General features: G+C 39.4%; 2 protein-coding genes across 2 annotated transcripts in view; both read right to left on the bottom strand.

Moving 5' to 3' along the window:
* Positions 1–587: 587 nt before the first annotated feature.
* mRpS5 (mitochondrial ribosomal protein S5) lies at positions 588–7,549 on the bottom strand. Its single transcript, XM_070115801.1, has 9 exons — positions 7,393–7,549; positions 4,990–5,145; positions 4,741–4,866; positions 4,389–4,616; positions 3,935–4,165; positions 3,557–3,756; positions 3,138–3,293; positions 2,262–2,378; positions 588–889 (listed from the first exon to the last, which is right to left on the bottom strand). The coding sequence occupies exons 1-9, from the start codon at positions 7,469–7,471 to the stop codon at positions 782–784; spliced, it is 1,401 nt and encodes a 466-aa protein (XP_069971902.1). The 5' UTR covers positions 7,472–7,549; the 3' UTR covers positions 588–781.
* A 1,429-nt stretch (positions 7,550–8,978) lies between these two features.
* Positions 8,979–13,519, bottom strand: part of LOC113815188 (cilium assembly protein DZIP1) — a 5,388-nt gene continuing 847 nt past the window's right edge. Inside the window, exons 2-3 of the mRNA XM_027367270.2 lie at positions 12,741–13,152; positions 8,979–12,198 (exon numbers count right to left, since the gene is read on the bottom strand). Coding sequence (XP_027223071.2) covers positions 9,583–12,198; positions 12,741–13,106 — 2,982 coding nt within the window. The 5' untranslated portion in view covers positions 13,107–13,152 and the 3' untranslated portion in view covers positions 8,979–9,582. The remainder of the gene's footprint in view (positions 12,199–12,740; positions 13,153–13,519) is intronic.

Genomic DNA, 13,519 nt, shown 5'->3' with positions numbered 1-13,519 from the left:
AATTTCAAAGTCGGGGCTTAAGGTAAAGGGGTCCAGTGTTTTGCCATCAATGGTTGATGCTACATAAGGACTGGTTAAGGTTTCTCAGAGTATTTGTTCATGGAGAACTGCTCAAAATACGTAGGAAAACTTTAGTTAAGCTTGTAGAAAGATGTGAATTTGACCGGTCTCGAATATATCTTTGTCAGAAATACATATATTTCTGACGTTGATATATTCAAAACTGGTCAAATACATCTGTTATATTGTGAAGATATTCATTCTTATTCATACCTTTCTACATTTGTCCACATGAATACAGTTCATTAGTTAAGCTTTTCAAGAAACTTTCAGTTGTACACACAGAACTAGAAATTCAGGGGAAACTGTTCTATGCTCACAATTTAGAGGATGGCTCCTATTTCATAACACTGAATTTAACCATTAAAAATAACTTTACGAATATGCATGTAATTATCCATTAAAAAAAAAATAATTATCATCAATAATATTTATCTTTTTATTCTTCAAATGACACTTTCAAGGTTGTAGAGAAGGGATAAACAAGACACAATCATCTAGGAAGGATAATAACAACACCTGGCAAATAACTGTATTTCCTATTTAATTCTTTCATCTCTAGATATCGAACAAGAAACAAAAATAATAAAATGTACAATTATATATCAACCATTCTGCAACACGAGGACCATATCATCATCGCTTCAAATTACAATATGTACAACTGGCGTCCACACCCCAGTTCCTCACGACCCCCCCCCCCCCCTCCATCTACCCTTATTTACATGGCTTCTTCGGCATTCCTCTTTGGCCCTGGCTTGCATTCGGGGTACTTCTCGGTGTAAAAGCTTCGCAGCTCCCCGTATTCTACCCTCATGTCCACCATCACCTATGCAAAATAGAGGGGACTGTTAGTATTTCATCGCTTACTGTCGTATCTTTATTGTTGTTGTTGTTGTTGTTGTTGTTTTTGTTTTTATTGTTGTGGTATGAGGCGGGGTGCTCTTTAATTCGTCATCTTTAGTGTCACATTCCAAATATCAGCATTATTACCATCATTATAAGTGGTGGTGGTGGAGGTTGAGAAGGAGGAGGAGGAGCAGCAAGGGAGGGGGAGGAGGAGGAGGAGGAGGAGGAAGAGAAGGAGGAAGAGAAGGAGGAAGAGAAGGAGGAGGAGGAAGAGAAGGAGGAGGAGGAGGAAGAGAAGGAGGAGGAGGAGGAGGAAGAGAAGGAGGAGGAGGAGGAGGAGCAGGAAGAGGAGGAGGAGGAGGAGGAGGAGGAGGAGGAGGAGGGGGAGGGGGAGGAGGAGGAGGGGGAGGAGGAGGGGGAGGAGGGGGGGGAGGAGGAGGAGGGGGGGAGGGGGAGGTGGGGGGGAGAAGGAGGTGGGGGGGAGAAGGAGGAGGAGGAGGAGGAGGAGGAGGAGGAGGAGGAGGAGGAGGAAGATGAAGAAGAAGAAGAAGAGGAGGAGGAGGAATTCGTAATTAATAAAATCAACATTATTTAAAAAAAAAAAGTGATAATGATAAAACAAACACAAGAACAAAAATAATATTATCATCATCAGCACTGATAATAATAATTCAATAATAACAACAATAATGATAATAGTATTAATGATATAATAATGGCGATAATAATTGAAAAATGATAGTAATACTAAAATAGCAGTACCTACAATAATAGTAGTATTACTACTACTACTACTAATATTACTATTACAATTTCTACTACTGTTACTATTACTATTACTCTAATAATAATAAAGAATAACAGTCATCAATAATAACCAAATAATAATAGAAAGATAGTAAATAAAGTCAATTAACAATGAAAATAATAATAATTAAAATAATAATAATAATAGTAATAATCAGTAAATAATAACAACAACATTCATATTCTTGATAAAATCAATATTGATATCAATGTCTAAAAAAATAGTAATAATAATAGCATTGATAATCATAATAATATCAAAAATAATAATAACAATAATAATAATCATAACAATAATATTAATGCTAATAATAATAACAACATTAATAATAACAATAATAAAAACAACAATAATAATAATAATAAATAATAATAATAATGTCAATAATAAAAACAACAACAATAATAATAATAATAACAAATAATAATGTCAATAATAATAATAACAATAATAATTTTAATAATAATAACAATATTGATGATGACGATGATGATGATAAGAACAACAATTTTTGGTAACTGAAAAATCAGTAAGTCCCACATACCTTGTCATGGTTACGACGCTTTGAGTACTTCTTCAGGAAGGTGGTGTAACTGGGCAATCTCTGGTAGCCAGGGGGGTACTTCTTCCTCTGAAGTTCCACCTTGCCATCCATTGTGTACTGTGATCAACCAAATTTTCTCATTATTATTATTATTATTATCATTAGTAATATTAAATTGTCAACACTGTCAGATCCTTCAAAAGGAAACCTAAATGATTTTTTTTTTCTATCTCCAAGGTGTTATACATCAGGGGGGTGAGAGAGGGAGAGGGAGGCATGAAAAGAGGTAGAGAGAAATAGGGAGAGGGAGAAGTAAGAGAGGGTTCGAGAGAGGGAAAGCTGTTGCTGTTGCTGTTGCTGTTGCTGTTGTTGTTGTTGTTGGAATTACCAGCACTTGGCTGAAATAGGTTTTGCAAAAATGCGATCTGGAGGTGAGAGAAGGAGAAGGAGTGGAAGAGGAAGGAGGAAATGGAAAGGGAGAAAGAGGAGGAGGAGGAGAAGAAGGAGGAGGAGGAGAAGGAGGAGGAGGAGGAGGAGGAGGAGGAGGAGGAGGAGGAGGAGGAGGAGGAGGAGGAGGAGGAGGAGGAGGAGGGTAAGGGTGGGTTGGAGTGCAGGTGAGCAGGAGGGAGAGGAAAAGGGAAAGGGATAAGAAGATAGGGGAGAGAGAAGGAGGGAAGAGGAGAGGGAGAGGGAGAGGGAGAGGGAGAGGGAGAGGAAGAGGGGGAGGGAGTGAGGGAGAGGGAGGGGGGGAGGGAGAGAGAGAGAGAGAGAGAGACAAATAGACAGACTCAGATAAACAGAGACAGACAAGCATAGCCTATTATTTCACCCATCAAAAGAACTTGATGGGAACAATGATATTCTTCCAGCACTAACCAGGCCAAAATCAAGCTCCTCGTCCTTGGGAATTTCTTCTAAGTCGCGCACCTTGCCACTCTGGGGGGAAGCCACAACCCGGGGGAAATCCAGGTTCTCTTTACGAAACTCAACAAGGTGCAACTGCTTGGCCTCGCTGAGATGCTGGTGAGTTTTCTGGAATGACAACAAAGGAGAAAAAATGCAGATTTTTAAAATAATTTTTTCCTATAATATTTTTCATCTTGACAATTTTCCTTATCACTCTCTTTCCTTTTACAAAAGACCTATAATCACGAGCAATGGGATAGATAGAAGACTCAAGTACTCTCATTCAAACTATCTCAAATATAGACAAGGACTCATGCAAACTGTCTCACATAAACATAATCAAGGCACTAAGGTACTTGAACTGCCCTTCACAGTCCCTATGACTATACCTGATTGATGAGTCCGAGAAAGAAGGCCTTCGTGAGGTTCTGGATGTTGGTTGAGCCTTCCACCTTGACATAGATGTCCTTGATGCCAATCACCTCACAGATGGTACGGATGGCACGGTGGCATACCAGACCATAGCCCTCAGGCTTCTTCTTGACAAAGAGCTTTGTGTATCCAAACTGGCTAAAGAAGTCATGGAAAACTGGAAAGGTAAATAACGAGGAGGTAAGTACAATCCTTCAAAGACTAATAATAATAAATCAACCAAACCCTATAATAACAGGTAACTAGTCTGATTACTATCCTCTATATCAAAAAGATTTGAAAAAACAAACAAACAAACAAACAAAATTAATCTTAACAAACATTGTTGCACCAACCTGTATGGTCATTGTATCTTTCAATGTAGATCAGTTTCTGTCCCGCCCGGTTCTTCGCCTTCCTCATGGTGGCTGGCATGGTGTTGGCTTTGGCTAGAGCAAATCCTCCCAGGCCATTCCCATTGCCAGTGACGACAAACATACTCATTCGTCTTTTCCTCCCAAAGATGCCGCTCATGTGCGTCACTGTCTTCAGTTCCAGTACTTTGGTGTCAAACCCATCAAAGCTGTCTGCAATTAAAGCATATACTCTTTGTGAACCTAACCAAACAAAAGTATTGCTAACAAATAATACATAAAGAAGCTAGGAGAGTTCAATAACAGAAGCTAAACAAACAAACAAGTAAAAGCCTATGGATGAAAGCAAGAGAATGTCTAAAAAGTTCATTTACTGGTAGATGATGATGATTTTTCTATTTTATTCATTTGAAAACAGACTGTCTTGGCAGGTTACCTTCCCCAATAGGGTCAGGAGGGCCAATGCTCCTCCCGGGCATCTTGTTGCCGGACCAGCCTCTCTCCAGGGGATCTAGGCGCAAAGGGCGGAACACACCCATGGTGTCTCTCATTTTGATGAGCTTTGCCTCTCTCTCTGTATCTTGCGGGAGCTTCTGCTGCTGTATCAACTCCTTCCCTCGCAATATGGGGGCATTGAGTCCAGGCCAAACAATATTCTCACGCCCTGATTTGAAGAAGAGTTCCATCATAAAATTTGACTTAGACACTAACAAAATATCTATGAAATGCTTTCTTTATATAATGACAGCTTAAAATATAATGCCTTAAAAAAAAATGTAATGCCTTACCAACACCAATCATCTGTCCTCGGTTGAGATTTTTTGCCATTTTCTTGCCAACGCCTTTGCCACGACCACGCTTCTTGCCAGCATTGCTCACACTCGTCACACCTTTCCAGAGCTGATCAGCCGGCACTGAAACAATTTGACAGCATAAGAAAATACGAAGATTCAAAATGGTGCAAAAGACATCAATCCTCAAATTAACATAAAGTTTACAAGGGTAAGTATTTGAATGTCTAATAACTGAACTCTTACATTTGTTGAAGAAGCTTGTTGACCTGACTGGCTGCACTTGAGGGAGCTGTGGTTGATTCAGCCTCTGACTAACGCTATTTCCTTTTGCTGAGAGAGGAACTGCTGCAATGCTTGGTCTGGCAAAGGTGACTGCTGTTGCATACTGTCTCACAATGCCTGAAAAAGATCAGATCTTACTAAATACCAAACCCATAAGAATAACTAAGAAAACCATGCAGTAAATATCTCGGTAGGGAAATATGCCAATTGGGTAGGGGTCTGGAGGCAAAGCCCCGGGTTAAGAGGAATTTTGCCTCATATGGAGACATTTGTGGACTCCTGGGAAGGAAAGACCAAACAAAATTAGATGAGTTGAGGACTGAGGCCCAAGGCAAGGGTAATCCCTAGCCTTGGGTCACAGTTTTCATCTTCTAAAGCCCCTAACGCAACAACGGGCATTTAGCGTGGCAAAAGAATTTGACTGGGGAAGGTAGGTGGTGGTAGAGGTAGAAATGGAAGTTGGGAAGTAAGTAGGTATAGGGGAGGGTGTAGGAACATCCTAGGTTGGAGGGGGAGGGGCAGAGCGAGTGACATTATGAGAGCAGGGAGTACGAGTGAAACCTTGTCGGCGTGCTTCCTGTCTGGCTTCAGGTAGAGTGAAACCATTTTTATATCTGAGAGTTGCTACCTCAGACACAAACTTGTAAGTGGGACAGCCTCTATAAAATAAATTATGGGGGCCACCACAGTTAGCACATGTATGTGTTTGTGCAGGGCAGTTTGATACACATAGGGCACATAGGGGGGAATTGGTCTGTGGAACTACAATATTTGACAGGATGTCCAAAGCGCCAACAGTTTTGACACTGACGGGGAAGAGGTTGATATGGTCGAAGAGGGAGGGAATGTCCACCAATGTTGATACAAAAGGGAAGGTTATGTGTACGGAAAGTAATTTTGGCAATGTTGGTGGGTTTCATTCGATGACCTTTAGGAAGAATGGAGTAGCACTGTACTGATATCACATCACAGTCTTTGAATCAGCCGAGTAAGTACTCTCCACAATCTGACCAATCAATATCCATAGGGCAGATTGCTGGGGAAATAGAGACAGTTCCAGTAAAAGTATTAAGAGTTGGATGAGGTTCTGCAGGAACGGGGTTGCCAGAGAAATTGGTTAGATTTGATAATGCTACAGCTTCAGTTTCAGATGTAACTGTAACAAGAAAGGGACGATCGGGACAAGTATGGAAGGGGCCTCTGTCCACTTGCTTTTGGAGACATTGTTGAAAGAGAAGTGTTGCCTGAGTAAGGAGTTGTAGGGGGTATCATGAAAGATCAGTCCCATTTGGTTGGGCTAAATAGAGTATTTAAGATATTGGTAGAGTTGTGGGCTGTAGAAGGATGGCAAAGTGTGGAAGAGGGAGTATTGTTGAGGGGGTAGTATTACAGAGAGATGGGAGAATAAGGATGTAAGGTAGTAATAAGGGAAGATGAGGTGATTGGTGAAGAAGGCTGTGGGGGTTGAGTTGATGAAGTTGAGGAAATTGGGAGAGTAGGAGTCTCAACTTGGGTGGATAATGCACTAGTAGGCATTGAGGAACGGGTAGTAGTTGTACTGTTCAGAGTCGTGGTCAAAGGAGAGTCTGGGGTCTGGGAGACAGGAGAGATTGAACTAGTGGGGCTATTTGATGAGGGGGCAAACCTCATTGCCTCTAATATTAGTTTTTTCCCAATACTGGCCATGGGAAGCCTTTGCTATGTTTTTTCATGCACGGAAAGCATCATTTTATCTACATTTGCGCGGACAAATCTGCGAATGGATGATGAAACACGTGTGAGGAAAGGTCAAAAGAATTTTATGCCCAGAAGATGATTTAAAAAAGAACTAAGAGTGTGCAGAAAGTTACCCGAGAATTACTTTGGCACGGACAGAATTGGACCAAATAATTCCCCGTGCAGACCAAACTCTACAGTCTGGATCCCGCCTTTGGGCAGTCCCCGAAGGTCACACCGTCACAACAACTTAGATAGATGAATATAATTTTTGACGTGGAGCTGTGGACAGTCTCTGGGGAGTGCGTCCATACTGTAAAGAATTACCACATTGCCATAGAAGAAAATTGCTGAAAATTGTCTTGGTTTGTGTCCTTCTATCATTTCATGTTTTATTACCTCGTACTACATATTGTCCAATTCTAATAAGACCACCACTATTATCTACGTGATAACAGCATACGCGTATACCTTTTCTACGATGAAATTTGAAACCATCCTTATCACACACAATAACAAAATACTGAAACATCAATACAATTAGTGACCAACATACACGTTCACTTTAAACATTAACCCTTTTGAAAAACACAATATTTTTTCTTGAGAAGCTGACGTCAGTAAACTCTCCCTCCCATTAAAACATACCGTGACTCAATGGGGGCTGAGAAACGGACAATAAATTAAAACTTTTGGCGAGTAAACAGAGCCGAGTGGAGCCGGCCATGGTTTGTGTTGATGGTCGCTTACAACAACAAAACTCCGTCGCTTACTTTACCAAAACCAATCGCACGTTGATGCTGATTTCTTCCCCATTATAGTGTTATTATTTCATTCCTCTTTCATAAAAAAGAATGATTTTGATTTCCTTTAAGTTGTGTTAATTAGCTTCTTTTTTCAGTCTTCCATAAACACTTTGTTGTTGGTTAAGCCGTACCCGTGCGTTATACAATTTCTTTCTCCCGTCTTTCATAAAAACAAATTTTTAAGCTTTTCCTTCCTGCTCTTTCCGGATTCTTATAATTTCTTACTCCTTTATTATCGCATAAAATACATTGCTTTTTATTTCTATCCCTCAATATCTTATTATCATTTCTTTCTTCTTCGGTTTTTCACAAAATATTGGTCACTTTCTCATCTTTATATCGTGTTATTACTATTCCTTTTTCCTTCAGTTTCATGAAAAAAATCCCCATACCACTATCTTCACTTCTTTCATAAAATATGTTTGTTAATCACTTTCTCTTTAAATTGTGTTATACGGCCAGTCTGTTAAAATACTATATATGGACGTGCTTATACAGCAAGAAATGCAGATCTGTCTGATAGGTTTATTCATATAATAATCATATGATAATTTAAAAATGTGAGAATGAGAATGATAATAAGGACTGTGATGATGATAATAATCATGATAACAATAATGATAATGATATAAACAAATAATAAATGATAAAAGTAATAATGATGATAGTAATGATAATAATGATAATAACAATAATAATAATGATAATAATAATAATAATAATAATAATAATAATAATAATAATAATAATAATGATGATGATAATAAAAATCATGATTATAATAAGGATGATGATAATAATCACAATAATAGTAATAATATTATTATTATTCTCAAATAATTATTATATCTATTACTATTGTTATTGTTGTTATAGTAAGGACATCAAAATAACAAAAATAGAAAGTGATAATAGTAACAAAAACAGTATTAATGACAACAATAATAATGATGATAATAATAATAATAATAATAATAATAATAATAACAATAATAATCATGATTATGGTAATAATAATCATAGTGATAATAATAATGGCTATAATGATAAAAATAATAACGATAATAATAATAAAGTTAGTGATAATAATAATGATAACAATAATAGTAACAATAACATTAATGATGATAATAATAATAATAATAATAACAAAATTATACTAGCAACAATAAAAATGATGCTTGTGAAAGCAATATTCATAAGAAAAATGATAATAGTAACAATTATGATAGTGATAATAATTATAATGATAAGATAATACCAATGATAGAATAATGATAACATAATAACAATGGTAATAATGAATACTAGACTTTAATAAAAGTAAGGAAAGACAGGATTAATGACAGCTATAACAGGATATAAATACTATTAATAAAACTCAACAATGTCATTTATATTCCAGTTTTGGATAAGGAAGTACAACAGTTTTGGGATAAAAGTTTAATTCATAAATGTGTTACAAATTATTTTTGTACTTGAAATAGACATACAATTCTGCATAATCTTTTTATAAGAAATAACGCTAAAAATGGATTCTATCAAAAAATATATACATCAATTTTAAAGCATCTACAATGTTGATTAGTGGGAGAGAGCAGGAAGCACATAATAAATTTGGGCACCGGACAGAAGGCCTCAAGAGAAATATTGCGTTTGAATACTACTTCACATTTGACAGATAAAGTGGTTGTAATACGTTGTATATACTAAGTTTCTAGCTTAAGGTAAACTTCCACTGTTATGGACAGAATTGAAGTAACACATGTGGCGGTACAGAACATATGAGTAGACAGACCTCACATCCAGCATACAAAATATGAAGAGACACAGGATGAATAAATAATGTGAGATGCCTAGAGAAAAGGTTGTGAGAGATTCAGTGCAGTTCAAACAGAAAAAAAGGGATGTTTCAAGAGTTTCAATTAAAAAAGGAAAAAGAAAATTAGTAACAAACAAAAATAGAGAGTTAATGGGAGGATCATCAGATAGCTGCAGAAATTCCAATAAATATAAACATTCTCTTTGGATTTTATTCAATCTCACTGATGTCCAAGTCATCCTCCGAGTCCCAGGAATGAATGACTGCCTTGCTTCTTCCTGAAGGAAGACTCTGAGGTTTCTTCTGATTATCCTTCATGTCCTCTAGTGAGCCCCACATGCTGCTGTGCACAGTGTTAGAGGAATCACTTACGCTTTGTTGTCGACTCACATGGGGGGAAGATGTTGATCCTGGGACCTGTAAGTATGTGCCACTTGTGTCCCTTTCCCCACTACTCATCACATCCACAGCACCTGCCATGCTGGTTTTCCGTCTTCCACTGAGCTGTAGTTCTATGGTGCGTGAGAGGTTGCTCACCATCTCCCCTTGAGGCTTCTTGAGTTTGATAGGCTTACTGTCCTGCAAACTATCCCAGCTGGTATTGTGAGCTGCACTGCTGGCATCCTGCAAGAGTTCTCCAGGGTTTTTGGCCAGACTGTCTGATCTCACAGGTGGCTCCTTCTTCATGTTCTCATACTCCGGTTCTGAGTCCCACTCAGAGTCACTACTGTCCTCCACTTGTCCATAAGTCTTATTGTCAAAGTAGTTCCTTTGCTTGGGTCGGGCACCACTCCCTGATGGAGAAGCTGCTGCCACCACCTCTAAAGGTTCACTGGAGCCAAAGAGATTCCTGGTTACAGACTTAGAAGTCTCATTGTGTACCTCAATCTGAGCACTGCTGGAAGAGCTCTCTTCTGACTCTGTGTCTGATGAACTGTCATTGTCTTGTTTTGACTTTGTGAGAGAGACCTTTCTATCTTCTGTGACAACTTTGATGTCTTCTGTTGGTCTGGCATGAGCATGAAACATTTCCTTCACACCCGACTTAACTGACAAGCTAGTCTTGCTCATGGTTGAGGTGATTGACTTTGAACGCTCCCTTACCTTAGACTTCACGTTCTTGACAACCCTAGAGAGCATGCCTGCCTGAAGGCCTTTCTTCCTGACAGTCTCTGTGATTGGCTGCACACCTGAAATATCCCCTACATTTTCTATTTTCTCATCTGCTTTCACATTTACTTCATTCTCCAGCCTCTTTCTCAGGTCCATGAATCCTTCATGCTTCTCCTCATACCTCCTCCTATCCTTCCTTAGCTGGGAGAGGCAAGAAGTCAAAACCTCAGTCTTGATGCCTCGAACAGATCCATCAAGGCCAAGTGAAGACAGCTTCTTGGCAAGGACTTCTGAGGTTGCACTCTTCATTTGCTCCCACAGCTGTGGATTATCCCTTAAAAGTGTTTCCAGTTTTAGTGATTCTGATGATCCATTAGCCTCATCATCCTCATCTTCTGAAGATTCAAAAGAGGAGTTCTCTGAATCAGGACCACCATCTCCTGCTTTACTTAAAATACTGGGTTCAAGTACAGTGTTTGCTCTGGGGTCTGGACTGACAACCTGAAGCTGTGTGATCTTTGTTGCAGCCTGTGTCCAACGTGAAGTGTCTGTCTCACTGTCCTCAGTGTCTTCATCTGTGTCTTCAGCATCCATTCGGTATGAGTGAGACGTTCCCTGAGCATTGCGACCAGGCAAAGCTGGGGATCTCATGGCAGGTGAGTCAGGTGAGTCTAAGGAGGTCACAGAAGGCTTAGTGGACCTATTGGGTGTGGGTGGTGTGGATGGCTTGGACCTCCTGATGCTTGGAGTCTTGGGGGACGGAGGGGGCTTCTGAGAAATGGCCTTCACTGGAGTCTCTTGCTTGGTCAAGTCTTGCATCATTACCTTCAGTTTGTTTTTCTCCTCTTCCAGAGCTTTCTCGTACTCACTCCGCATCGATTCCTTCATCTCATTCAAGGAACGTTTGTGGCTCTTCCTCTGTTCACTTAGCTGCTTCCTCAGGGCGTTCAGCTCCTCTGACAAACCTGCAATGGCAGGTTCACTCTGAGGAGTATCCCCTAACTCCTCTACCTTGGTCTTTAGCTGATTTTCAATCTGCAACTGGAGGGTCTTGATCTCACTTTCTTGCTGTTTTATTAAGGCAACAAACCTGTCCACATCTATACTGTTTGATTGTTCCTGTCTGGGTCTCTGGAGGTGGTTTATTTGCTGGTTAAGCTTCTCCAGCTCAGCTTTGTATTCTTGCTCCATGTTGCTCTTGTCCTCCCATGCCTTCTTCACTTCCTCCTGTCGTCTTTCATTCTCCTTCTCAAGTGTTTTCTTCTGCTCTTCTATATTTTGCATGAACTTTGAAAAATTATCATTCAGTGCATTAAACTTTTTTTCCATCTCAATGATTTTATAAGAATCAACATCATTTGTCTTGGAGGTTTGAGTTGGCATACTCTGGAGGGGCGTGGCATCACTGTGTGGCACTCCATAGTATTTTTTGTCCACCGTAGCTGTGGGGCCCGGGCAAGTCTCCCCAACAGCTACTGGCGGCACTTGCGGAAGAGTGACAGCATTTGCTTGTTGAGGATGTTTGCGCCAGAGGTGAGCTTGGAGAAAATCCTGCCCTCTGAAGGCCTTTGTACAGAGAGGACACTTGAGGGATTGGAATATGCCATTAGCCAAGGCAAAGGAGTTAACATACTTGACAGTCTCTCGCATGCTTTTATTGGTCATCTTCATCTTTTTGGCTTCCTCCACCTGCTCCAGCAATTTTGACTTTACCTGTCAAAAATTTTGAGAGTAGTAAAAAAAAAATGCATAAATGATAAAAAAGTTAATCTAATATAATCCTCATTAATAATTTACAAGATAGAATAATATGAAAATATATGTACATAAGAATAAATTGGAACTTCTTACAGAGAGAGAGAGTAAGAGTGAGTGAGAGTAAGAGTGAGTGAGAGTAAGAGTGAGTGAGATTGTGAGTGAGTGAGATTGTGAGTGAGTGAGATTGTGAGTGAGTGAGATTGTGAGTGAGTGAGATTGTGAGTGAGTGAGATTGTGAGTGAGTGAGATTGTGAGTGAGTGAGATTGTGAGTGAGTGAGATTGTGAGTGAGTGAGATTGTGAGTGAGTGAGATTGTGAGTGAGTGAGATTGTGAGTGAGATTGTGAGTGAGATTGTGAGAGAGAGAGAGAGAGAGAGAGAGAGAGAGAGAGAGAGAGAGAGAGAGAGAGAGAGAGAGAGAGAGAGAGAGAGAGAGAGAGAGAGAGAGAGAGAGAATGAAAGAGTGAGAGTGAGAGTGAGAAAGAGAATAATCATCACCTGCTGATACTTCTCTGTAACCAGCTCTGCCTCTTCCTGCGCCTGCTGTAGTTGAGTCTCCATGTAATCTTGTGAAAGGAAAAGGTACTGGATGATCAGCTGGGCCAGACGGAACATTTTCAACAAGCTTCGTTGACCTGCCATAGTTCCAAGGTCAAATTCAGATTCTGCATCACAGAAGGCAACATGTGAGAGGTTCTCTTGTAAGAATTCAATGCTGCATCCTGAGGCAAGGTCATGAAGATCCACAGATGCTAGCTTATGCCAGTCCACTCGTTCCCGCCTCTGAGAGGGGAACTCTATGGCAGGAGGGAGGCCGGTACCTCCTGCCGGTGATGCTGCCCCCAGCCTTGTCCTCATCTTCATTATTGTAACATTGCTACAATACGTAGAATGCTTAACTATAATTTACCTGTGAAGAGAAAGATAGATGTGATCTAAAGCAAGTCCATTGTTTAATAAAATTCTGATTTCTAGCTATTTGTATAGCTTTTATAACTAGCAGGATAAAAATTACATCATGTCATATACTTCATTTAAGAACGGACAGTATGATATATTATGTAATACTTAAATTCAACATTGTATTAATCAATATCTCTACTCCTTAAATATAAATACTGTGGTTCCAATACATGTATAAGAAAAACATCTGGATATGCTTTTTTGGCTTAATCCAGTAAGAAAAATAAAATAAATAATATAATTTTGAAAAGTTGAGAACACTTGACACTTGCTATAATCTGTGGTGGAAAGCCTACAGTCTCAAGTCCAAAACA

This window comes from Penaeus vannamei, chromosome 38 (genome assembly GCF_042767895.1).
Source record: "Penaeus vannamei isolate JL-2024 chromosome 38, ASM4276789v1, whole genome shotgun sequence".
In the NCBI taxonomy this organism is placed as follows: domain Eukaryota; kingdom Metazoa; phylum Arthropoda; class Malacostraca; order Decapoda; family Penaeidae; genus Penaeus; species Penaeus vannamei.
Note: the sequence above shows the minus strand (reverse complement) of the source record. Positions and strands in the feature narration are given on the sequence as shown.

Coding starts and splice junctions, on each gene's coding strand:
- mRpS5 (XM_070115801.1), bottom strand. CDS start 7,471: ATGGCCGGCTCCACTCGGCTCTGTTTACTCGCCAAAAGTTTTAATTTA. Junction 4,867..4,989: donor AACAAGCTTCTTCAACAAAT/GTAAGAGTTCAG, acceptor AAATTGTTTCAG/TGCCGGCTGATCAGCTCTGG. Junction 890..2,261: donor AGCGTCGTAACCATGACAAG/GTATGTGGGACT, acceptor TATTTTGCATAG/GTGATGGTGGACATGAGGGT.